The sequence below is a fragment of the Macrosteles quadrilineatus genome, unplaced genomic scaffold (genome assembly GCF_028750875.1).
Source record: "Macrosteles quadrilineatus isolate MER2022 unplaced genomic scaffold, UCM_ALF_1.0 Scaffold_4__1_contigs__length_99947679, whole genome shotgun sequence".
NCBI classification, from domain to species: Eukaryota; Metazoa; Arthropoda; class Insecta; order Hemiptera; family Cicadellidae; genus Macrosteles; species Macrosteles quadrilineatus.
The window spans coordinates 66,977,466-67,005,399 of NW_026542597.1; the positions used below are offsets into that span (position 1 = coordinate 66,977,466).

Below are 27,934 nucleotides of genomic sequence, written 5' to 3' on the forward strand. Positions count from 1 at the left end.
GCATGTTGAATTGCAGTGGAGAACAGACACAAATGATATTATCGATGCATTAGTTAAATTTTGCCCATGTTTAGTTGGATTAAAACTAACATGTTGTGGTGACATAGGTGCTGAAACCACAAGAAAATTGTCTGATAGCTATACTGACCTAAAAGTATTAAGTTTTCGCAATAGTTATAATATACCAAGACAATGCCTTGCCGACATTGTTTTTCTACCCAACCTCACTGAACTAAATTTATCACACACCTTGTTGACCTCAGATCAGTTCAGGTTGATATCCGAGGCATGCACTAAAATTGTATCACTTGATATTGATTATGTCAGAGGTATTCAAGAAGATGATCTGGTCGTGTTTCTTTCTCCAAGGTATAATTGTCTACAATCCTTGTCTGTTTGTGGCGAGCTTTTCACTGACATAATATTCCAATACCTGGAAAAATGCTGTAAACTCAAACTTTTGCACATTTCTTCCTGTAAAAATATTTCAGATACTTGCTTAATCAGTGTTGAAAAACTGAAAAGCCTGAAATCTCTAACTCTTAAGGGAACTACAAAATTGTCCGCCATCGCACTAAGGAACTTTTATTGTCACTCTGATACTGTAAGAAATGTTTCAAAATTGTACATTTCTGCAAAAAGAAAAGTAAACAACAATGATTTGTCCGTGTGGTATAACAATTGTTCAAACATTAAAGAAATACATCTGGATAAATATTGTTACTGTGTTTTAAAACAACATGGTTTCATGGTTGATAGGGTGGATGAATCATTCTAATCTTAAGATGGCGGCTAAGTAAATCGTTGTATCAATTATGTTTTTTGGGTTTTCTCAATCTCAATTTGATTTCAAATTCAATATAAATATATTGTTTGGACTTAATCTGGACTCCTGTAAATGTTGTGGTTTTGTCTTTGATGGATTGCTACCAAATAAATGACTTTGATAGTTATGAAGAATTTTCTTTAACAACACCCTTTAATACTATCATAACATTTATAATCTATTTAAGTAATATTTAATTTTACATACTTCTTGTTGATTGGTGGGTTTGTGATATTATTGTGAACTAGTTTTTGGATGGAGGGTACCGCCGGTACCGGACAGAGTTTTACAACTTGTTAATACTTGAGTACTTTTGTGGATATACAGTTGTTAGCCCCCGTCCCTTAAATGCAATACAGCTATTTAAAATTCCTTTTGCATTCCTAAGAGTGAAAAAGTGTGGAGCAGCAAGCCTGAAATGTAGAGGAGAGCAATGCTAATTTTTATTTTGCTAGTGGTGTATCTCATGTAGAACGTTGAGAGTATTGATTCAAGAGACTGGTTCACAGTAGTTTATAATACACCTAAATTATCCTAATATGATGGTAAAATGTACAGATTTTGTAAAGAGTAGATTTCGCTAAAATGTTAATAGATAACTAGTGGCTTGTAGGGACATAAGTCTTTGAAAAGTTCAAGTGTAAAACAAATTATTGCAAAATTTAAACAAACTCAAATCAAATTGTCTGTCATGAGATATATCCCTGTGCATATTTTTTGTGTAAAAAACAGTTTTTTTGTTTGTCTTTGTTTGCTTTCCTTTATGTTATTTTCAATAAATAATTTGAATTTTTCCAAATACCATTTAACTCTGCAGCAAACATATGATTGTTTTTTTTATAAATACTGGTTTAATAAGGTAGCTTTGGTCTTGTGGTTAGTGATGATAAAAAGGCTTCCCTAATTCAAAATTTGTAATATTTTTCATTAAATATGAAAAGACAAATATAGGTGTGTTGAGATAAGCTTAGTTCTTGGTCAAAACCGCTAAATTGGCACCCCGATCCAGTTATTATGTCTAAGACTATAAACCTTATGAAAGGTTTAACAAAATTAGTGTTAATGAAAGGAATCCCATTGACAAACTTAACTCTAGATTTGTTTCATAAAAAAGTTAAAAAACTATAGGCTAATTATTGTAAGTTTATGTGGTGGTATTCCTCCTAAAGGCGAGATTAACATTACATTTTCTATCAAAATAGGCCTAATCAAAACGATACTAAAATGACTCTAATTAATTATAAAATAATTAATAGAAACACGCATATTTACTCAACACAAATTCTATTTCATGAATGTTTACAAAACAAAAACAATGGAAAAACAAATGATAGTAAAATAAATATTAATGAAATATTGAACAGTCTTAAAGAAGACCTTTTCCCCCACTATTTTTAACTTTCAATGGAATTATGAAAGAACTAAGTCCTTGTATCGGCACGGCATTTGCCTTTTTCGCCTTGATCTCTCTTGATTAACAGAACCTTCGGCATTGTTTGTTTCTGTTTCCTGAACTACTGATATCTCTGAATTATTTGCTTTGGGAGTTGGGGGTCTTTCGGAAACTGACGGTCCTTCGGAAGTTGATGGTCTTACGGGAGTTGATGGTCTTTCAGGAGTTGATGGTCTTACGGGAGTTGATGGTCTTTCAGGAGTTGATGGTCTTACGGGAGTTGATGGTCTTTCAGGAATTGACAGTCTTTCAGGATTAGTTAATCGATTATAATGAGTAACAGCCTTAGTATATTCTTCTGTGCTGTGTTTAGAAGCCCATGGAACATCAAATATGTGGATCGGTCCCGCACTAACAATTTTTGGTTTTTATATCAAAGTAGACAGCAATTGATCAATGTGTAGTTTTATAAGTCTATAAGACTATTTGGAAATCGGCCAAAAGAGTCTACGGCGCATGGTCGGTGACATACCCACTCAGACAATGTCAGCCCGACTGGCTGGCTTTTCAAACGCTGTAAGATTTTACTAATTCCTAATTATCTGCAACTGGGGTTTCCAGACTTTCGATGTTGTGATTCTTTCTGATAAGTAAAAGAAATATTTAACATATTTATCTTAAGGCTGAGGTGTAATATGATTTTTGTATTCAGGTTATTTCATCAGATTTAATAAAATACCCTTTTGTAACATGGGTTAAAAAAACATGTTACACCGTAATGGCTCTTGGTGGCTTTTGTGATATTTTGTTTCGTTTAGGTATTTGGTTTAGTTTCCAAAAAAATTTTTGGCATACTAATTTCACCGATAAAAAAATTACAATCAGTTTTTGATGGAGAGAGTCCTAAGAGTCCATATATCAGAACCAAACATTACGAATACATCAGACAAGGCTGTAAGAGGAAGAGCGAACAGCACAAACTCCATGCACAATGGATCTTAAATCTGAACGAGTTGTTTGCAGACTAATAATTTCTTATTTAGACATGTGAGGAAGGTAGGTTGGGTTTTAAGCGGATTCTTGACTGTATAAAGTGTTTAGAAATTAGCAAGGTAAAGTCTAAGTCATCAAACTTATTGTTTATAATAAGTAAAAACGTTGTGTAATCAATCTTTTCTGATTCAAGGTCACAGAATCAAAATGCAGCCTTAAGAAGGTTTTTAAGAACATTTATTGTTGCCATAACTCCAAAAGTGATGTGAAACTTTAACAGTGGAACCACATGGAAATCAACCAAGAAGCTAAATAAATCAGTGGATATACCTAGGTAACTTTTAGCATAGCAACAAGAAAGCTGTTGCAGGACTCAAAACATTTGATATAGGCTTATTTTTATTTTATGTGTACTGTTCATTAGTTAATTGCAGAACTAAACTTAAATTTCTTAAGAAATATCTATTGTGGTAGATTGAGAAGAATATACTGCATAAACGTCTAGGAGGAATCCATGCGTAAGATTATTTACTTTTTACTTCCTGTATTTTTTACACTTTAAATGTGACTTTCAATTTATAACTGTAAACTGTGTGAAATACCATGGCTTCTGTAAACAGTTTACCCAATGAAATTCTACTTGAAGTGTTTTCGTACCTTGATGTCTACGACATCTCAATTTCTGTCATGTATGTTTGTAAACGCTGGAACATTGTTGCAAGGGATTCAATGTTGTGGAATAATTTAGTTTTTAAGGTTGACGGTACTATGAGTCCAAGCAAATTTAAGGGTATTGTTCACCATTTAAAATTCTTAAAGCATGTTACATTGCGGTCTAGAAAAGACACAAATGATATTATCTGTGCATTAGTTCAATTTTGCCCATGTATAGTCGGAATCAAACTAAAGTTTTGCAGTGACATGGGTGCAGACACCACAAGAAAATTGTCTGATAGCTATACGGACCTAAAAATATTAAGTTTTGACTATAGTTCTAATATACCAAGCCAATGCTTTGACGACATTGTTTTTCTACCCAACCTCACTGAACTAAATTTATCATACACCTTGTTGACCTCAGATCAGTTCAGGTCGATATCAGAGGCATGCACTAAAATTGTATCACTTAATATTAATTATGTTAAAGGTATTCAAGAAGAAGATATGGTTGTGTTTCTTTCTCCAAGGTGTAATTGTCTAGAATCCTTGTCTGTGCTCGGTGAGCTTTTCACTGATAAAATATTCCAATACCTGGAAAAATGCTGTAAACTCAAACTATTGCGTATTTCTTCCTGTACAAATATTTCAGATACTTGCTTAATCAGTGTTGAAAAAATGAAAAGCCTCAAATCTCTAACTCTTGTGGAAACTACAAAATTGTCCGCCATCGCACTAAGGAACTTTTATTATCACTCTCATACTGTAAGAAATGTGTCACATTTTATGATTCGTGCAAAAAGAAAAGTAAATAACAGTGATATGTCAGTGTGGTATAACAATTGTTCAAACATTAAACAAATACATGTAGAAAAATATTGTGACTGTGTTTTAGAACGAGATGGTTTTAAGGTTTATATGATGGGTGAATCATTCTATTTTTAAGATGCTGGCTAAGTAAATGGTAGTATTGATTACGTGTTCTTAGTTTTTCCCAGTTTGATTTCAAAGTCAATTAAAATATATTGTTTGGATATAATCTGGACTGGACTCCTGTAATGTTGTGGTTTTGTCTTTGATGGATTGCTACCAAATAAATGACTTTGATAGTAGGAATTATTTTCTTCAACAACACCCTTTAATACTATCATTTAGCAATACTCATTTTTTATTATGAATAGAATCTGTATTATTTAATTTTACATACTCGTTGATTGGTGGGTTTGTGATATTATTGTGAACTAGTTTTTGGATGGAGGGTAGTGGACAGAGTTCAAACAAGTTTTTTATAACTTGAGTACTTTTTTTATACAGGGTGTCCCTGAACTCTCTACCAATATTTTAGGGCATTGTAACTGGTTAAGAAACATACCTAAATATCATATTTAAATTGTCCGGAAGTCCTTAGTTACTCACACAGCCACCATTTTCTTTTTTTAGGTTATAATGTTTTTTGTAAAGAATGGTTTAAACATACGAAATGGAAGCTTTGCACAAACATTTATGTCAACTAGACAAAGCTAACAAAAAATTATGAAGATTTTTCAAATTCATAAAACAAAACGGCGGCTATTTAAAATGTTTGTAAAATCAACGGGTTTCGAGTTATTTAAGAAACAAAATTTTAAATAGCCGCCATTTTGTATTATGAATTTAAAAAATCTTCATAATTTTTTGGTAGTTTAATCTAGTTGTCATAAATGTGTGTGCAAAGTTTCCATTTCATAGGTTTTTCCATTCTTTAGAAAAAAATTGATAACTGAAAAAAACAAAATGACGGCTTTGTAAGTAACTAAGGACTTCCGGACAATTTAAATATGCTATTTAGGTATGTTTCTTACCCAGGAGCAATGCCCTAAAATATTGGTAGAGAGTTCCGGGACACCCTGTATATAGTTGTTAGCCCCTGTCACTTAAATGCAATACAGCTATTTACTTTTTGGGACCATTCCTAAGAGTGAAAAAGCGTGGAGCAGCAAGCCTGAAATGTAGCGGAGAGCAATGCTTATTTTCATTTGCTAGCAGTGTTTTTCATGTTGAACATTGAGAGTAGCGAGTCAAGAGACTGGTTCACAGTAGTTTAAAATACACCTAAATTATCCTAATGAGGGTAAAATGTAGGTACTGATTTTGTGAAGAGATTTCGCTAAAATATTAAATAGGCAAGTCTAGATAATATTTCTGGTCATGTAAAGTAGTAAACCTTGTACATGATGAACCGCATATTAAAACGCTACTTAAGGAGATACCAAACCTTTTTGATGGGAATAAAATTTATTGTAACACATTATCAATTATCATATTAAACAGGGTCTCCGAAAAAGAATTCTGGAATTTTGAATGGCCGTTGCTTGGGTACAGATTTAAGATAAAACACTTTATAAGTTAAATTCAAGGGGAAAACAAAATTTTTTCATACTTTGATAAAATGGTGAAAAGTTTAATGGAATTCGAATGGTTAGTCAATCTCATATGAGCACTGGCAAAGTCTGTACACTTGGGGCTCAGCGGGTTTAATCTAATATCTATCATATCTTAACTGAATTTTGTAGGCACAACTCTAGACCCACAAATTCTAAATCTTCTACACAATTCTTTACAACTCTCATTCAAATGATACCATGATACTAACCATGAACAATTTCAGATTCTTAGACAAACACAGCAATAGGTACACGATTGGCCCCAGCCTATGCTTATCTTCTCATGGGTCTATATTACTGTAGAGCAAAATATTCTTTCAAACAATTCTTTAACTCTTCTTCTTTGGCCAAGATGTCTACATGATATGTTCATTGATTGGAAACACATAATTAATTCACAAAAAAAGTTTCTACAAGATTTAAACCAATTTTTTTGCTTGAAATTCACTTGGAGTTATTCAGGCGAAATTGTTTCTTTCTTAGACGGTGATGTCTTCATTGACAATCACAAACTTAAAAAAAAATTCATATAAAAGAAACTAACAAAATGGACCATTTACATTATTAAAATTGCCACCCAATGTAGGCCTATATCAAAAAATCAATTCCAAAAAGCTTAGGCCTATTGATTGGCTAAAACACTCTGCAGTGTAAAGTCTGATTTTGAAACATTTATCACTAAATTTAACTCTGCTTTCATTTTAAAGAGGCTATCCACAAAAACTAATCAAATCAGATAACAAAAACTCAACCAAGAAATAGTTTTGTATTCATTCGTTTTTTTTTTAAGTTCAGTAGTCTTAATTGTTTTTCAAGTGATCCTAAATTTATTACTCAATATTACCCTGGGCTACCCAAAATTAACAGTGTAATGAAAGTAGCATTCCATATTTTATGAAATCCTCCCCCAGTACTGAAGATTTATTTTCCAGACCACCACGTGTTATTTTTAAAAGTCAATACAGTTTTAAAAATATGTTAGTGAGACCCAAAATTCAAAATTCCCAGCCTTCAAAAAATTCTAAAAATGACTGTGAACCATGCCACAAGCCCCCCCCCACGATGTGGTCTACAAAATTATGAGTAGTACAACTGAATTCGATAGCAAAGTTACAAACAAGGTGTTTCCAAATGTTGGTAGATCAATTTTTGAAACTCACAATGTGAACATTGTCCAAAAGAATACATTGGCCAGACTTTGAACTTATTACGAGTTCGAATGACAGGTCATCGTTTTGATGTCGAACATGAAGACAGAACCAAAATTTTGGCTTCTATACCCTTAAAGCCCTTAACAAAGTAAACCCACATCAAAACCCAATGCAACCACCTGGAAATTCTGAAGTGGCTCACCAGTTGCTACTTTAAACAAAAGATTATTTGACGTATTTCCCAGTGGCAAAACTAGAATATTTAATTATTGAACTGTTGTTGCTTAGCCTTTGTTCTTGCAGAATGAAGTTAAAATCCTCCAATATATTTCGCCACAGTGTGTGGCATGATCAGGGAGACAAGAAGAACTATTTAAACATTTTATATACAGTTTATACATACAGACTTCGCAAACGCGAGCGCGGGCGCGCGACGGACAACTGTAGGGCATCACACTAGCACCGTCTTTGTTCACTGACCTACTGCCGAGAAGGGTTGGTTTAGCAGGTTTAGAGTCAATGCTTTGTTAACGCTTTAATGATTTTAACTTCTTTCTGCAAGAACAAAGGCTAAGGTAACAACCGTTCAATAATTAAATTTAAAACAAAGTTTCCTCTCTGGTTTAAACTTTATGATAGTAAAAAAGTGATTCAACTCAGCTGAATTTAAATTTTCTTTTAGCCTGATTATATTTTTCTTTTATCTCTACTCTATCATATGTTCTCAAAATTCAACTATTTGTAAACTGTTCATATTAATTTGGTTTGTTCACTTTTACATCCAATAGTCAATGCTTTTACATTAGATTAGCCTGCTTGAAAACGTTTGCATTAAACAATTATCCGCATTGGTTCATGTTTCATTTTTCATGATTCTCTCAAGAACAATACTGTATACAGACTGTCCCAAAAGTCCTGGACCGGTTTAATATTTTCTAAACGACAACAGATCAGGGTGTCTACTGGTCATGGAAATCCCGGAAAAGTCCCGGATTTTAACACTAGGGCAAGGATATTTCCGAAAGTCACGGATTTTACTCAAAAGGTCCCCAACATTTTTTAGCATAGCATACATTGACCGATTGTAACGGAATATCTTTATTTCAAAATGTGAGTCGTGTTGTTTTGCATTTCCTTTAGAAAGGTTAATAAGATGAGAAATACCACTAGGACCAAAGTCAAGTTTCCATTGTCAAATGACATCACTCGCTTTAGAGTTGTGTCTAAAACATGTACGCTGTGTAATGTAACATAACGGAATGAATATGTAACATAAACAAGCCAACAGGGGTTACCGACAACTGTTGCCAGGCTAGTCTGTTGCGGCGAACTCCCTGTTATTAAAATAACACTCTTTAGGATGCATTGTGGCGAAACCTCAGTAGATCTGCCGAACTCCATAAAAGGAACAATAGTTCTGACGAAAATGTTGTGGATGATTATTTTGCAGTTGTTAGTAAATGTTTAGTCCCGTCTAACACATTTATAAACGATCGCTGTTACACTACGCCCGTCGACAACGGACAATTGGGAACGAACGTAAGTAACGCTGTAGAAAAAACAGGATGTGGCAACCTGTTACTGACAAGCGATAAACGTTGCCGTTGCTTTGCTGGGAAACAACGATAACTTGCATCTGTATCGGATCGGACACGAGTGGATATCTATCTATACGGTATGATGCAAGAGTAGGTTGAGCATCGATAGTCGATGTTTTTTACATCGATGTTAGATTGCCAATGTTTTTGTTACATCGATGTTTTGTTGGATATCGATGTTTTCCATGAATTTATTTATTTATTTCCCAACGGCAAAGCAACTTTACAATGAAAAACATTCACAACTTTAAATTACAGGAAACAAAATAGTAAATTGTATTAGTTTTAATACTTATATGTATTAGTTTGAGAATTATCTATTGCAATAGAGAGCAGACGAAAAACTAATTGAAAAATCTTATGTTTTAGCGCCGAAAACACCGATGTTTTGCGGCGATGGTATTGTTACATCGATGGTATTGTTACATCGATGGTATTGTTACATCGATGGTATTGTTACATCGATGGTTAACCTATCGATACTCATCCCTAGACAACAAAAAAATATACTCCAGTTTTGGTTTATTTAATTTAATGAATGGTTTGGTTAATTTAATTAAATGAATAGGCCTAATTTTTTAGGCCTATAATTATTAGGTGAAAAGCAATTAAAGTAAATTAGGTCATTACAACTTATTAGGTATATAGAATTAACTTATTAGGTATATAGAATTAAATCTAATAGAAAATCTATATACTTATTTAATACGCAAGCAGGATTTTTGTGACAATTACTCCTCCGAAACTACTGAACCGATTGACATGTTTTTGGTGTCATTGGAAAGAGCGTAACGTGAAGTTGTGCAGGAAACTTTCTGTTTAGGGAAATAATTAGAGAGTGAGGCCCTGGGGCCCTTTAAAGTTTCGTATTTCTCCATAAGATTAACATGGGAAACAAATATTGTTTTGAAACTCCAGCTGTTGTCAGAAATTAAATATTAATAATTGGTCTCCATGGAAACATGAGAAAATTCACAATGTTTACATTTGCTTTGACATTTAAATGTAAACAACCAGAACTGTCAAATGCCCGTTTCAAAATTTCAGACAGCTGACCCCCCCAAAAAAAAAAACAACTAGGCCTATGTGGTAGGTTTATTTAATCTTAAACTATGTGATAGATTATTTAATAAATCTATTTCATTGATTATGAAACAGATTTTTCCCGTTGCGAAGCAAAAATTAATAGTCAGAAGAAGAACATATGTTAATTGTAAACAGTCAATGTGTAAAAAATTATCTATGTTGTATTAAAAATGTGTATAGTTTTTGATGTTGGGTTGTGTTTAATGTAATAAGTTATTAGTTATTGATTTTTTTTATTTTAAGGATTTGACATATGAGTAAGCCTATGATAAATAACACCATTTCAGAGTTCTCTGAGTTTTTGCCTAACTCTGACCTGTAGAGTTTAAAGTAGCCTACACCTTATTGTCTACAAATTGGCTAAATAACTTAGGTACGGTACTTTATAAAAGCTGACAGCTTTTTTACGATGACTTAAATTGTAAGCTTACCTTTTCCCGTCCATGGGCAGTTTGGTTGTTAAAATTAACACTTTAAACTGGAATAGGACTGTTATGTAAATTGTGAGTATTTCCATTAGTTAATAATCTTTTAGTTGACACTTTTAAAATCATCGAAAATGATGACTGTTATTAGTTTTTAAACAAGTTATTTGTTTATAAATAACTCCTGTACCTCTTTTCAATTGCTCGATTTCGAGCAACATGTACACTAGTTAGTTAATTAAATGTTGAATATTTTCTTCTAACAGTTGTTGCTTTGATTTTACTCTTTTAATATAAATCCATAACGCGATTAACGTGAACGTGCGCGTGCGGTCATTGCTATAATTTACTTCTGAGGTCACTGATTTTCTGAGATTTAGGTTACCAAAAGTCCCCAAAAAGTCCCTGATTTTGGTTTTTTAAAGCTGGTAGACACCCTGCAGATAAATCGATAAGATTTTGCACATCAACACCACACCTAAAAATCTACTTTTTTAAGGAACTATAAATTTTCTGTCATACCATGGGGACGTCCCGCAAGGAGTCAGAAGGAAATCTTAAATAGAAGCATAGGTTGATATGCACATCAAATTAAAGACCTTTACTAGCAGAATATAATGCCGCAAATTTGAACTCAAACGGATAACTGAATAAAAAATGGCAGCCGTTCAAAGATTTCTTGAATCCGCCATTTTGAATCTTTGAACGACTGCCATTTTTTACTCAGGCGTTCTTTTGAGCTTGAATTTACGGCATTGTAATCTACTAGTGAAGACCTTTAATTTGATGTGCATATCGACCTATGCTTACGTTAACAATTTTCTTCCGATTCCTAGGGCTGTGCCCCCCGTATAATAGTATAATAGCAATGCAAATTAAATGAATCTTTCAACCACTGTCATTCTTGACTCGGTTGTCCGTTTGAGTTCAAATTTGCGGCATTATATTCTGCTAGTAAAGACCTTTAATTTGATGTACATGTCAACCTATGCTTCTATTTAAGATTTCCTTCTGAATCCTTGCGGGACGTCCCCATGATGTGACAGAAAATTGATATTTCCTTAAAAAAGTAGATTTTTAGGTGTGGTGTTGATGTACCAAATCTTATTGATTTATCTGTTGTCGTTTGGAAAGTATTAAACCGGTCCGGGACTTTTGGGACAGTCTGTATAATAGTATAGTTAAAGTAAACATATATAAATATACCTTTGAATGAATTTTGTTTTTGGCCTCTAGGGACATCAAAATGAAAAATTATATCGGTCCCAGCTCTAGGTATTACCGTGCCATCTACGATATTTTAAAGCTACTTCCCTATAGGTTAATTCTCTGGTTAATTCGCTAAAACAATAATAATAATAACAATAGAGATGTGCGAGTACTCGAGATTACGAGTTCGAGTCGAGTACGGCCTTGAAACTCGAGCTTATCTTTGAACTCGGCAGATTCGAGTAGAGTTTGGTTTAAAATTGTAAAAAATCAATATTTGTTAAAATGTAAGTTGTGTTTACATAAAATGCTTTATAATTTGTATTACTATAGATTCTACAGTAATACAAATATTTCTACAGTGTAGAAATAAGCAAGAGGTAGTTGTCCTAACCTATTTTTATAGAGTGAAAATTTAAAAACGTACGTTTTCATGTCCCTGGCCTTTTACTTCGTAGATACTGGAATTGTAGTTTATTATTATGTGTTTTAATATTTTTTGGGACGGGGGCAACATGTTACACACATTTATTTGGTTTTAAATAGGTTCTAGGTATTTTTTTCGTATTTTTAAAGTCTCAAAATTCACGACCATGACGTGTCCCTAGGGTACATTTTCCAACTTTCACGCTGTTTTTAGACTAATTATTCATGCCGAAATATATAAAGCCATATTTTTATGTCATCAATGGTTATTAAACTTACAAAAAAGGAGCATATTATAATTTTATTGTCATTACAAACTGACTACCATGACAAAATAAGTCTGTCCCTCGATTTGGCGTCACGACCATTTGGGAAAAATTTTCAACTTTGGAGCAAGACAGTGGCAAGCCTGGCGTCGATGGAGTCAGTTGGTTTTAGAGACTAGTTCGGGGTGTACGTCAGGATTGTAGTGCTGGTCGTTTCGAGTTGAAAAGAGGAATTACAAGATTAATAAAGGAAAGATTGTGTTTTTTGTAATTTTGGTGTGTCCATGACCGTACATAGTCATTCGATGAAGTAGACATGGTGTTAATTTTTGTTTATAAGATATTTCAATTGCTAGATTAACCTAGAAGTCCACTTTGTATCCTCGAACATGAGGTGCAGGGCTACCGTCAGAACAGAGCCAAATAACACGTAATTTCACGACCAAAGTTTCACGACCATCGCGGGTTTTTTCACGACCATTGCAGCCTTATGGATTATAGTGTGTTTGGTCGTGACAATAACTTTAATATAATTGTAAATTGAACAGTTTAGTTCAATTGAAACACATATTTTTATTATAACTAACAGTATAATTGAAGGATTGTTTAGAAAGATTTAGATTATTTCAGAAAATTCACGACCATACCGCTTGTCCCTGACCATCATGTTTACGATTTCTATCATAAAAATTTCAAAAATTAATATATTGTCATATTTCAATGTTTTATACACAAAATAAGCACACCTTTATACAAACATAACGATTTTTCGGGTCTCAGGTAAGTTTTTTCGGAGTTATACAAACTTAAAAAGATTTTATTGGCTTTTTTCAATTTTTTGAGTTTTTCTTATTTTTTTCTAGAAAGACCAAATATACCAAAAGCTCAGTGACCTTTTTATTGTATAATGGTCATAAAAGTAAATTATTTTATAGCAAAACATAGTTATAAAAATAATATTAACTATTTTTAATATTCATTTAAACGTCTGTTATGGTCGTGACAGGATTTTGTGTTTTTCCACTAAAGATGCTCTTTAAAAAAAAAAACTACCGAAGATATTGCGTTACCATGGACATTTTATGAAACTTCAAATGTTAATTAAATAAAAAAAATAATAAAAGTTTTGAAAAAAGGGGAAAAAATTTGCAAAGTGCTTTTCCTGAAAACGTACGTTTTTAAATTTTCACTCTATAGCTGTCACAACAGAATAGGTCAACTCCTCAAAGCAGTCGCCGGACTGACTGGCAATGGCATAATCTGGACTTGACACTGAATGACATGATCGGTAGTGATTTTGTTTTAAAGTACTGTTTCACAATAGAAAATTCCACTACTGAACTGTTACAAGCAATAAATCTATGTTTAAAAAAGTCAGTTAAGTTTTAAAAAGAATAGAAACACTACAAAAGGCAAAACAATAGAAGGAGGGAGGGGTTGTGCAATGACCTCGAACTGAGCCGGCAGCCCGGCAGCCGGCAAGTCGGCAACAGTGAATGGTGTAGGGGGTTGGGGGGAAGGGGAGGGTAAGACCTTGGAGCTATATTTAGACCAGACTAGACTTTCACCACTTCCGAAATGGCTGGGTAGGGGCAGGGGGATTACAATAGCAGGTTTTTTCCTTGTCTGGTTTGACTTTTGTCTTTTTGTATAGGAGATTTGAATCATCAAAAATATAATTTGAATTGACCACAATTAATTATTTAGCATTGAAAATACAATCTGCAAGGGACCAGGAGAAATATTCAAATTAGAGTTAATACCATGATTTACATTTTTATGTCAAAATACAACATTGCACAATCATGATGTTTTGGGTCATTGGCCTTCTTAACAGAAGTTGATAATTATAAATTGATGCTACCGTGGTTGAAAATAATTATTCTGTAAACTTGTAAAACATTAGATAACTCATAAATAAGTATGAAATCATTCATGAGGACAATAGTAGCACTCCTAAAAAAAGCTTACAAATATCTCAAAATAATTAAGTGCTAGCACTTGGCCTTCTAGATTACATAGTTTGTTTTCCTTCATGACAACTTGCATTAATGTGGTTAATGTGCATGGAATACAATTGATTATAGTGAGTTAGGCCTAAGTCTAGGTTTCATTTGATTTCTATAACTACTATTGTATGAGCCTATTACATTATTCAGTACAATTTTCAATCTACAATTGTTTTGTTTATCAGTAAGGTAGACTACTTGTAGGCCTATTTGTACTTCATTTTTAACATATTTTGAGTATTTTGACAGAATGTTTGTTTACAATTAACATACAAGATTAAAAAATTTAATTTTCTTTATTTCAAAATTTATTTTTACTTTACCCACTGTCAAACCATTGGAAATTTTGTAGGCCTACTGTTACAAAAACCACACCAACTAAAAGAATAATGGTAATAAACTTACAAAACTAAAGGTGAAAAGGTAGGAAATAACATTTCAAGTTTTAGAATAAATCTCTTTATTGAACTTATTAGGCTATTGTAATTGCAACCTTAATAACTAATAGACAGTGTTGGGGAAGCTACTTTTAAAATGTAGCTAGCTACAACTACTGCTACATTTCCAAAAAAGTAGCTTAGCTACAGCTACAGCTACAGTTCCGAAAAAGTAGCTAGCTACAACTACAGCTACAATGAAATGTAGCTACAGCTACAATTTTAGCTACTTTTCCAAAGACGTTAAGTTTTATTCCACGCACATTAGGTAAATGTAAAATTAATTGCAACTACATTTTTATTTAACAAACATTTAAAAAATGTCAGTATTGTATCTAACATTACTTGGAAAACAAATAATTCCTAGATTGTATTTAATTTGTTGGCATTATAAACCTAACATTACAACAACAGAACCAAATAGTTGGGTGTCCCATCATATTTAGTACTTATTTTTAAATATTGCATTATTTTTAAGCATCTTAAAATGTAAATTTCATTAAGTTCAAAGGACATACAACCAAACTATATTTTAAAAGCTCATTTTATTAATTTAATATAGATTCATTTATAGATGTTTTATATAAACAATTAAGACCAATAAAACTGTAAAAAGATTATTAAAAAATACTTTTTTGTGTTACTGAGCCTAGCCTACTGAAATTGGAGTTTATTGCCTTTCTTTACTTTTAATGTTAAAAACGACATTGCTATAACTTTTAAAGTGATAAATTACTTGTTCTACGAATAACACTTTTCAATGTCAAGAAATCGTCCTTTTTTGTCATTATGCATAGGGCAAATTGTGCTTCAACCTAGTGTTGGTAGAGAAAACAGTATCAGCAACTTATCCTGAAATCGGCTTTTAATTTAAACATGATTTAATTTGTAAAGTAAAATAACATGTAGGCCTACTTGGCTATGTAACAAGTTGGCTATAGTAGGCTTGTTCTTGCAAGGACTAAACAGATATATTCATAATAATTGAACATGGAACTTGGTATTCGTCTTAAGCCATAGCCTCAGCCCTATACAAGAGCTGTTAGCAGGAGCAAACTATGCTATTTTTTCAATGTAAGTTTCGTGTTATAAAGAGATTTTTTCATTACAATTATCATGTAGTCTAGGCATATCTTAAATCTCATCAGGTAATTTCCTCTTTGCTAATTTAGTAAACCTTTGAAAAATCTTCGTAATCTAACCAAAGAAGGGCTTGTGATGTTAAACCACAATCAACAACTGAAGCAAAGGTAGACCAGCTTTCTCATTATTTTAAGGAGTGTTGGTTTCCATTAAACCCCAAGTTGAAGCATTATCGATATAATAAATAAACTAATTTGATTACTAATTCCCATGTCCTGTCAATCGTCAATCACTTGCAAGCATTCAATTCAATAGTTCTCTTCTTGTCACCGTACCGTTTAAACGTCGTCTGCATCTAGTGATTTTATTTAATCTGACAGTAATCATAGAGTAGTAAATTAAGGAAATGAGAGCCAAAAATGTGGATAACACTCATTTAATGGCCTCTATGTCCACACGACGTTGTAATAGGGAATGAAACGGCTGCAACCAGCTGTTTGAAGCCAAGAAAGTAGGCCTAATTTTTTTGAAAATCTCAGTTTGAAACAGGTTGTTTCACGTAAGGTTGAGGTTATGATAATAATCACTATCTCAAACAAATGTTAATGTAGCGAGAAAAGTAGCTAAAATTCCGCTACAACTACTTTAAAAATGTAGCTAGCTACAGCTAAAGCTACAAAATCTTAAAAGTAGCGTAGCTACAGCTAACGCTACAAAAAAAGTAGCGCGCTACTGTAGCGTCGCTACTTGTAGCGCGCTACTTCCCAACACTGCTAATAGATGCAAGTATTAAGTAATTTTAGCCAAGTATTATGCAATATTACTTATCAATAGGGATTATTGTATTTTATTTTTGGATAAAAAAATGTATGCTCACTTACCTTTTTTTACAGAAGTAGAAGTTCATTTATGAGCTCTATTGTTGTTGTTTTAAAATTATTTTCTATGCATTATATTGATATGTTACTGCACAAATATTAATAATTTATTTATTTATAATCATATTTCAGCTTGTAACAAGGTTGTTTTAACAGTTACATGCTCTAGGCCTAAGGAGTTACTTAAACTTACACATTCTTCGATCTTTTGGGTTTAAACTCGACTCGAACTCGAATCTTTTGCCAATTACTCGACTCGAACTCGACTCGACCTGAAAAACCTGTGCTCGCACATCTCTAAATAACAATAATAATAATAACTTCTGTAATTGGTGTTTTCTGATTCCAGGTCACAGAATCATGATACAGATTTAGGAAGGTCTTTGAGAACATTGTCTATTGTCTCCATAGCGCCATAACTCCAAAAGTGATGTGAAACTTTAACAGTGCAACCGGTATATGGAAATTAACCAAGAAGCTAAATAAATTAGTGGATAGACCTAGGTAACTTTTAGTATAGTTTTACAAGCAAGCTGTTGCAGGACTCAAATATTTTATATAGGCTTATTTTAATTTTATGTGTACTGTGCATTTTGATGTCTCAAAAACAGGCCATGTTCAAAGGAAGTGCAATTAATCAATTGCAGAACTAAACTTTAATTTCGTAAGAAATATCTCTTGTAGTAGATTGAGAAGAATATACTGCATAAACGTCTAGGAGGAACCCACCATAAGTAAGATTGTTTACTTTTATTCCCTGTATTTTTACAGTTAAAAAGTGACTTTCAATTTATAACTGTAAACTGTGTGAAATACCATGGCTTCTGTAAACAGTTTACCCAATGAAATTCTACTTGAAGTGTTTTCGCACCTTGATATCTACGACATCACATTTTCTGTCATGTTTGTTTGTAAGCGCTGGAACATTGTTGCAAGGGATTCAATGTTGTGGAATAATTTAGTTTTTAAGGTAGACAGAACTAAGCCATGGGATTTTAACTTTAAGGGTATTATTCAACATTTAAAATGGTTGAAGCATGTTGAATTGCGGTGGAGAACAGACACAAATGATATAATTGATGCATTAGTTCAATTTTGCCCATGTTTAGTTGGATTCAAACTAATATATTGCCGTAAAATAGGTGCAGACAGCATAAAAAAATTGTCTGATAGCTATACAGACCTAAAAATATTAAGTTTTCGCAATAGCTATAATATACCAAGACAATGCCTTGCTGACATTGTTTTTCTACCCAACCTCACAGAACTAAATTTATCACACTCCTTGTTGACCTCAGATCAGTTCAGGTCGATATCCAAGGCATGCACTAAAATTGTATCACTTGATATTGATTATGTCAGAGGTATTCAAGAAGATGATCTGGTCGTGTTTCTTTCTCCAAGGTATAATTGTCTAGAATCCTTGTCTGTTTTCGGTGAGCTCTTCACTGATAAAATATTCCAATACCTGGAAAAATGCTGTAAACTCAAACTATTGCGTATTTCTTCCTGTACAAATATTTCAGATACTTGCTTAATCAGTGTTGAAAAAATGAAAAGCCTCAAATCTCTAACTCTTATGGAAACTACAAAATTGTCCGCCATCGCACTAAGGAACTTTTATTGTCACTCTGATACTGTAAGAAATGTTTCAAAATTGTACATTTCTGCAAAAAGATATGTAAACAACAATGATATGTCCGTGTGGTATAACAATTGTTCAAACATTAAACAAATACATCTGGATAAATATTGTGACTGTGTTTTAGTACAAGATGGTTTTATGGTTTATATAATTATGTGAATCATTCTATCCTTAAGATGCTGGCTAAGTAAATGGTAGTATTTATAACGTGTTCTTTGTTTTTCCCAAATTGATTTCAAAGTCAATTAAAATTCATTGTTTGGATATAATCTGGACTCCTGTAATGTTGTGGTTTTGTATTTGATGGATTGCTACCAAATAAATGACTTTGATAGTATGAAGTATTTCCTTTAACAACACCCTTTTTAATACTATCATTTAGCATTACTCATTTTTTACTATGAATATAATCTGTATTATTTAATTTTACATAGGTACTTGTTGATTGGTGGGTTTGTGATATTATTGTGAACTAGTTTCTGGATGTAGGGTACTGGACAGAGTTCAAACAAGTTGTTTATACTTGAGTACTTTTGTGCATATACAGTTGTTAGCCCCCGTCCTTCAAATGCAATGCAGCTATTTAAACTTCTTTTTGGCATTCCAAAATATTGCTAGTGGTGTTTCTCATGTAGAACGTTGAGAGTAGAGAGTCAAGAGACTGGTTCACAGTAGTTTATTTTATAATACACCTAAATTATCCTAATATGAGGGTAAAATGTACTGATTTAGTAAAGAGTAGATTTTCAGAATTCAAATGAAGCAAAATCAATTTTTCGCAAAATCAATATATAGAACATAAAATAAAAAAAGAATAATTTAGTTTGTTTAATCAAAAGAGAATCTACCGAAAAAACTGCAAAGACGGCACAGCAAGTAAACTGCAAACTTCATAAGACCTGCCATCATCACTACCTTTACCAACAAATCCTAAACACCTGAAAACGCCAATTAAAAAAAGATCATTAAAATGTCCTTTTCCTGTGTCTAAATTGCATACAGATTCCTAGTACTGTAATATTTTAATAATCACCCGAAAAAAAGCAACACAAGGAACCTGACCATTTTGAGTGGTTGTTACTACTTTCCACTTTGGATGTTATAAAAAAATGTAAATTTATAGGGTAGGGAAGTTTAAGAAGTATGTAGTTTTTGCATTGTATGAAACAATAAGAAGGCTCTATTTTTACCTTGTCCATCGTGTGAACAGGTCATGTCATACCAAATACAGGTTCTACTGTACCTACCTACTTTGGCAATGAAAAACTCACTTAAAATTTGGGTGCCAGACATTTATTTTGGTACTTTGCAAAAAGTGCCAAAGTTTTTTACTACCGTAGTTATGTCTGAAAAGTGCCAAGGAGCCATGAGAAATCAAATTAAATCATGGTTTCTTTTTAAATAACAACTAAGATAGGGCCCATTAAAATGTCTTTGCAATGTATTTTTTGGTTAGACTACTGACGCGATTATGATGATGACGGTATATCAACAATGACTATAACTAAATATCATATAGCTTGCATGGCACTCAAAGGAAAAATGAAGTAGGCCCTATTTAATACAAATTGCAAAGAACTGTCCTACTTTAATGAATTGAGAAGTAATTGCATATACATTCAAGCTTACTTTAACTGCATCAGTCATATGGTATGTTAAACCATAGATAAACATAATTTACTCCCTTAACTGGGTTTTCCTAGAACGCGGAGAGAGGAAAAGCTCCGCTTCTAGGAAAACGGTAACATTAAATTACCTAAGACGAGTGGAGACCGCTCTCCGCGTTCCTCTCTCCGCTCTCCACTTCTGCGCCTAGGAAAACCGGCTATAGTTGTTGATTAGTGTTGGTTAAACCCGCAAGTTTTTAAAAATATTTTTTACATATCTACAACTCTTGGTTAAAAAGAAAAATACAAATTTACTGTATAAACAACTTTATTAAAGTATAAAAGCTTAAATAATACTACATTCAGTCTTAACTTACAAATAAAGTATAGCACTTTGATTTCCTGAGAATACTTAATTTAGGAACCAAACTTACTCCATCTCAAGGAACAACAAATATAATAGTGTACATTAAACAGAAACAATACTCGCAAGAGTGTTCAGATAAACACTAATACAACACACATTTGATCGATTCAAAATTACTTAGGCCTAGGGATTTAACTTTCCATTTTCTCTAACTTCTTCTCTTCTTTCTTGTCAGATGGTTTGATAGCTGGCTGGTTGGTCTGAGTAATGGGGATGGGGCGTTCCTTGGCATTGGGCAGGGCGAGCTTGGGTGCATGTAGCTGCAAAACGCCATCAGATGACAGAGAGCTGGTCAGAGCAGCCTTGTCTACATTGTCTGGCAACTTGTACCGACGGGTGAACTGACGGGAGATGAACCCATGCTCATCACTGCGCTCTTCATGTTTACCTTCGATGCAGATGTAGTCATCAACCACCTTAAATAAATTGTTTAGGTTAAAATTTGTATACAAGTTGAGATAATTATATTGGAGCTTATAGGAGATGACTTGGGGAGTATATGCAAGTTGCATACAGAGATCATTCTTAATTTTAAGCCCTTAGATCAATATAAACTGCAGACATATATTAAGGCTGTTGGGGTGCAAGGAATACACATAGTCAGACCTCATTGTCAGTTCGCCATTTTTAGCACAGTAATTAAGGCACCAAACTATTTAGTTGCACAAGGTGATTTCTAAAAATTAAAAGTAGGCCTACATAAAAAATATCTAACTAGGTATCTAAAATTTTTTCCAAAGTGAGTTTGTATTTCTTTTCAAATTTTGGGATGAAATTAAAATTAGCCTATCTGCTTCAGAAAAATTTACAAGACATGTTTGGAAATTCATACTTTTAATAGCCCTGTGGTTGACATTTAATTTGACAAAATAATTCCTGTAAGTTTGTCATCCTACTAGTATTATAAATGTGAAAGTATGGGTGTTTGTTTGTAACTCTGAAGTTCCAAAATAAATAAACACTTATTATAGCCTAGTGATTGGAGGTGGTCTGCCTCGGATATACAAGGTGTCTGCATGTCCCGCAGTCACGACACATTTGTCAACATGTCCCGTGGTCACGACACAATTGTCAATACTACTGAACACCAAATTTAATCAGATTTTATTTCAAATGTTTACCTCCTATAACAATTTGAGAACATCGACAACTATGAAAAAGAGTAAAAAAAGCTTCTCCTGAGAAAATATTAGGCCATGCGCACACAGGCGATTTTGAGTCTAGCAACAGTTGCCCAACTAATTGGGGGACTGTTGCGCAACCCACTCGGAGACTCTGAAGTCTAGCGACAGTTGAGCTGGAGTGTGCACACAGGCAACTTTTTAGTCGTGAATCTAAAGTCTTAAGACGTGTAGAACATTACATACGTTAACAGCGTTAACGAATAACTATAACAGTACCGAATGGATTTCAATGATACAGCCGTACTATGTGCTTTGTTGTCAAAGTTGTGATCTTTGATTATTTCCTCTTGTGTTAGGTTGTTCCAATCATTAGTAACTGCCAAGGACACTTCATCCCACAACTTCAGATTAATATCCGAATAGTCTTTCAATGACTTTAAATATAAACGCGGCATCTTCTCAACTTCATCAATTACTGTTCGACATCCTAATCACGGACACTCATATTTGAGTAATTTTCTAAAAACTTCACACAAAACAAGAAGAGAGCAAACACTAGTGACAGTTCCGACCACGAGTAGCTAAATTCCTGGGGCAATGGATACCAAACCTGGAGCGACAGTCCTGCGACAATTGAGTCGCAGAGCTGTCTCAAGCAAATTGGGTCCGGGAACATCGGTTGCAACAGTTGCGCAACTGTCCCTAGACTGTTTCCTTGGTGTGCGCACTCCAATTTAAAACAATGGTGAACATTTCAGTCGGACAACTGTTGCTAGACTCAAAATCGCCTGTGTGCACCTGGCCTTAGGGGTAACTTAACTATTGCTATGATATTTTCTGTGGAATAGTAAGTCCATTCAAGACAGTTATATAATAGAACATGGTTAAGTTTTGCAATCTTTATTGAGTGTTTATTTTGTTCAAGTTAAAACAATGAATATAACGATAAGAGCCCTCTTGCTTGGAAACAGTTTTGTATAAGTTTTCATCAGATAGCCTTTGTTAACAAGCTTTTTATATTACCAAGATCAGCCATAAAGAATCGCAGACATAAAATATTAGCGTGCGAAGCAGTTATATTTTCAGTTTACAATATAGAGCCACACTAATCTATATAAATCAAATTAGAGTTTTGTCTGTACATTGCTCAGAATCATAAACTTTTAGGTTATTTTTACGTGTTATACATTAGAGAAACCGAAACAAGTCTCATCTAAATTTCTGTCTGTCTTCCAGTCTGTTACGACCCAAGAGCCATTTTACGAGGCCTACTCCTGAAAAACAAGAGTACCTATCAAGTTCCAAATCATTTTAATGCATTCACTGGATTGGCGAGATTGTCTTTAGCCATTAAAATATGGTGTCACCACTTTGTAAATAAAATGACGGACGTTTAAAACCCCAATTTTGTGCGATTTTTCTAAAGTTTTCTCCCAATGTTTAGCACATATTCTTCTATGAAATAACGAACAGCTGTTCAAATCAAGATTATTTCTTCTAGCTGTCACTGATATGTTTATATTGAATGTTGTTTACAAATACCGCAACCATTTCCGATCACGTTTTGAAAGCAAATCCAAACCAATTAAGAATAAAAACGTTTTTCCTTACATAACGGATTTAATTAATCGCAAGTGCAATAATTTGTAGGGTAACAGTAAATGAAAATAGAGATTCTTTGTGCATAAAATTGTTCTTGAGTTTTGATAACTGGGAAATAGACCTTGAATCAGTGTTGTATATTGCTGGTAAACTTACATTTTTTAAATGAGCGTTTTCAGTCAAGACTCGGCACACGACCGACGCGCGTCTACTTGTCCATAGTAAAAATAAAAGTAGGCCTACCGTGTATTTATGTTTTATTCGTTATGTGTATAAGTGTACAGTTCGTGTATGTGTTTCAAAAACTCCAAGATGCACCTAATGGGGAAGCTCAAGACCTTATATTAGGACTGATGATGGCGATTTAATTTCGCCGAAATGCATCTCCTGTAATAGGATACATTAGGATCGACCGGCGGACACAGGTAATTTAGCCTTTTATTGATTGTCATACCGATCCGGAACAACAACAAATGACATAAAATGAAGTTATGTATAATAAATAGTTTGGCCAGCATATCTAAAAATATGCAAACCAACTACTGTTCTTTACATAAGAAGGTTTCAACTGACACTATAAGATCCCCGTGCGTAGAACGGGTACACAGCTAGTTATGATTTATAAATGAGTTGAAAACGGATAAATACTTGGAGGAGTTCAACACTTGCTTCATTAAAGGGTTTAGCCTTGTTTAAGTCAACAGTTAAGTTAAGAGTGAAAAGGGACAAAAGTTACCTTGACAGACAACTCCTCCGGCTTGAACTGCTGGACGTCCAAGCTGACTTTAAAGCCGTCCTTGTCGCTAACGACAGAAGACACGCCGCTGTTGTCATGTCTCAGTGCGCGCCAGGGTCGCAGGTAGCCGGTGCGCAGAGGAGTGATGCTGAGGCGCTCGTAAGGGTGGTAGCCCCAGTGATGATCGTACGCCGGACGATCCAGTTCACTCAGCAGTTCATTCACAAGGTATGGAACCAGCGACATCTGAACAAACAATCTTGGTAAACATACAAAGTAAAAGGCAAATATGTTTGATCGTTTTATATAAAGCTTTGGTCCAATACAACTTGTTAACAAATACTACAGTCTTAACTTAGCCTATTCTTTAAGTTACATGTTATTTTCTTCACTTGGATCTTGCTTCTGTCATACAACGTTTGTTCGAGCGCAAATCCTACCAGTCCTTATACATTTTAGGCCCCTATTACACGAGGTAGCCTGGCGACGTCGCCAGCGACCAAACTGGCTACTCAGCTTGTCATGGGGCATTGATTCTTATGGATGTTATTACACGAGGGTAGCCAGCGACGCAGCCACACTTTGGCGACCGACTGGCTACCGAGCCCCGTCGCCACTGTGGTAGCCACTGGCTACCCATATTGGCGACGCTGCGTTGTAGCATATGGAGCTTATTACACTAGGTCGCCAGTATCACGTCGCCACTCGGTTAGTTCATATCACGGGGGTACTTGCACACTGTTGTGTTGCGTTCTGTTGTGTTGTGAGTGTGTGAATTGTTCACTTCAGTTGATAAAATGTCTATATCATCCTTTATGACTCGAAGAAACTGGATTGTGACATACGAAAATAATTGAAACATTTTTTATTGTCCGCACAGAGCTCATCAAAAAGGGTGTAATATGACCCTTTTGATTCTCTTGCACTAAGCATTGGATGAACGTACATTTTTCTCTTCCTTTGCCTCCTTTTCTTCAGAAGTAACAGAAGGAAAAGATACTTATAATCACTCAATATTCACTGTAAACACCGCTCATAACAAGTACAAGTGCAAGACAAGCACTCACAACAACGGCGCCACGGCGGTAAAATTCTGGCTACTCAACTGGCTACTCAACTGGTTATAGGTTTGGTGGCCAGTGCGTCGCCAGCTACTGCCGCTGGCGACGTCGCCAGGCTACCTCGTGTAATAGGGGCCTTAAAACCAAGCGAGGCCAATGATAGTTAAACTAATCAATCCATAGATTATGTTAACTTACTGACCCTTACCAAAAAGGAAGTAAGCAATGGTGTTGGTCCTAGGGACGAGTGATTGTGAGGTGTTGCAATCGAAACGTTTAGATTGTTTGAACCTCTCGAGACGTTTCGATTGTATTTTTGCTTAGCGAGAGGTTCTTACCGAAAGGTTTTATAGAGATGTTCGCGACGATTGTTTTGTTTAAGCACGGCTTCTCTCGTATCTCGCATTCATCTAGAGAACCGAGAGGTGATAAGTCCATACTGAGAGTCTTTTTAACGAGATGATCATGGCGATTGTTTTGTTAAGTGGGGGTTCGTCATTTATTATCATCTAATTTCTATTGTATCTGCCGGGGATTGACCCCCAATAAGGGGCATATCTTACTTCAACAAAACCATAAGGAAGGTTTATATTATTTACTTTATCTACGGAATAGTGACATACCACTCAATAAAAACTATTGACAAGACGATATATTTTACAAACAAATGTTTGTATTTAAATCTAAATGTTTATAACGAGACAGAAGGGTCCCATAAATGTTATGTTAACAGTATTATTTACTATTACTCATTACTTTAAAATAATTTTCTATTTCTGTGTTGCCATGACGGATTGACGTAAGTGCTTATTCATATGTCAGCAGTATGTTGTGCTATTCTAGTCTACTATTCTATAAGAAATCTAGAAAAAGAACTAACATCAACAGTCCTCGTTCGTAACAAACTCTCATGAAATGTAGACAGATGCAAAAGGACCTTTAGGCTTAACGAATGCAACAATCGAGAGAAACAACTCGATTGTACAAACCTCTCGCTAAGCAATCGAAACAATCGATAAGCGGAACATGCCGAGAAGGAACATTTTGATTGTTCGAACATCTCACAATCGTGCATCACTAGTTGGTCCCTCTACTAAGCTTGTCAAGAATGCATGTAATAGTTCTTCTAAAAGTTGGAAATTTCATCAATAATACAGAAAGGATGACCTATTACCATTGACTTTATAACTTAACTTTTAGCGAATTTCCCTATAGGGAAGTAGCTATTACCGTAGGTCTCATGGTAAGACTTAGGCCCGGGACCGATTTATTTTTCATTTTAATGTCCCCAGAGGCCAAAAACACCATTCGTTCAAATTTTTATATATGTATATATATATATATACATATATATATATATAGATTTATATATATATATATATGTGTCCGTGAACACGATAACTTGAGTAATTTTTATCCGATTTTGATGAAATTTGGTTTGAAGGTGTAAGGCGGGATAAACTTGAATGAATTTGCGATACAGCATGATCGGACCATGGGAACAGGGTTTCATGGGGGGTTTTATGGGGTAAAAATTGGTTTTTCTCACTTTTTACCCTCAAAACACAAAATTTCCCAATTTTTCTCTAAACCTTCTTAAAGAGCTTGAAAAAACAAACAATTCAGTATGTCAAAGTGTTTTTGTACGGTTATTGGTTACGGAGAAAACTAACAAAATGGTAAATTTAAAATTCCCATGTTATTCTTATGGAGAATATTGTAAAATGTTGTAGTTTGCTTGTTTATGGATATATTTTGATCAAACTTGGCAAATTTATTTATTTTATAGTAAGCTAACAATATTTTACTAAAAACACACTACTTTATTAGTTTCCTTGCAGCAAACCTAGGTACTCGTTAAACCTAATGTTATTTAAATAGATCAATTGAAAATCAATTCGGCCAAATGGAAATTTGCTTAGACGGCAGGTTTGCTGCGGCGGGAGTATTAATAAGATTAAAATCTAACCAATTATAAAACACAGAAAAAGTTTTAAATTTAATTATGAATATAATTTTTGTTTGTAGGCCTAAGCTGATCAATATTTTGAGACAAGTTAAGCAGAGGAAAAATTAAAAGTAGTTACGAAAAACTATTCCACAGTAAATTGAGATAAGAGATGATAATAATGTAGCGGGACACAAAGTAACTTGCCAACCTAACCAAGAGTCAGTTGAACTATCAAAAAATGACAATTCAGTTAAAGTTAACTGTTTTTTCCAAAATGATTTATTGAAATGGATCTAAAACTCAGACATTATGGTTTTTCAGATATTAATTTAAATAAATAGGCAATTAGATGCATAAGGTACACTGCCTACATAACTTATCTGAGTTCGAGAGAAGAGAAATGTATAGAAATTTTTGTGTTATGTTAACTAGTAAACTTAACTTGCGATACATTGTATTATTAATAATATCTTGCCCGTAAAAGACAACAGGGTAAACTTACACTAGCCAAGCTAAATGTTAACTTTTAAACATTTTCAGATAAAATATTATATTTTAAGTAAAACTTAGTACATACCTCTTCAGAATAGAGTAAGCACAATTTCAAAATTCAATCACAAACAAAATTAAAGCAGCGAAAACCGCAGAAAATCACTTTCACAGTGGATGCACGCTCTGTAACTCACGTCACGTCTTCTTTCAAACTGCCGGCGAAATCAGCTGTGCCTTCTTTTATAGGCTGGCTGGCAACGCGTCTAGAACGTTCCACATCAGTCCGTTTCAACAGCTGTGGACTGTTCTCGAGCGTCTAGAAACGTCAAGATTTTACCCGCCAAACGTACAGATTCCAGATCATTCAAATACGATTCATGTTTTAACAATTCTATACGTTTGAAACGCATATAAAGGCAGGGTATAATC

General features: G+C 34.0%; 2 protein-coding genes across 6 annotated transcripts in view; one reads left to right on the top strand and one right to left on the bottom strand.

Annotated features, from left to right (window-relative positions):
• Window positions 1–18,842, top strand: part of LOC128991702 (F-box/LRR-repeat protein fbxl-1-like) — a 40,403-nt gene extending 21,561 nt beyond the window's left edge. For 3 of the 5 annotated variants that reach the window (XM_054414810.1, XM_054414811.1, XM_054414809.1), the window contains exon 3: window positions 3,406–4,971. In XM_054414810.1, coding sequence (XP_054270785.1) covers window positions 3,816–4,814 — 999 coding nt within the window. In that variant the 5' untranslated portion in view covers window positions 3,406–3,815 and the 3' untranslated portion in view covers window positions 4,815–4,971. Of the gene's footprint in view, window positions 1–3,405; window positions 4,972–17,209 lie in introns of those variants that run through there. The other 2 variants (XM_054414812.1, XM_054414813.1) reach the window with 2 other exon arrangements.
• A 1,580-nt stretch (window positions 18,843–20,422) lies between these two features.
• Window positions 20,423–27,736, bottom strand: LOC128991996 (alpha-crystallin A chain-like). The gene is made up of 3 exons (XM_054415322.1): window positions 27,591–27,736; window positions 24,002–24,247; window positions 20,423–20,955 (listed from the first exon to the last, which is right to left on the bottom strand). Exons 2-3 carry the CDS (start codon window positions 24,245–24,247, stop codon window positions 20,671–20,673), a joined length of 531 nt encoding a protein of 176 aa, XP_054271297.1. The 5' UTR covers window positions 27,591–27,736; the 3' UTR covers window positions 20,423–20,670.
• Between the last annotated feature and the right edge of the window lie 198 nt (window positions 27,737–27,934).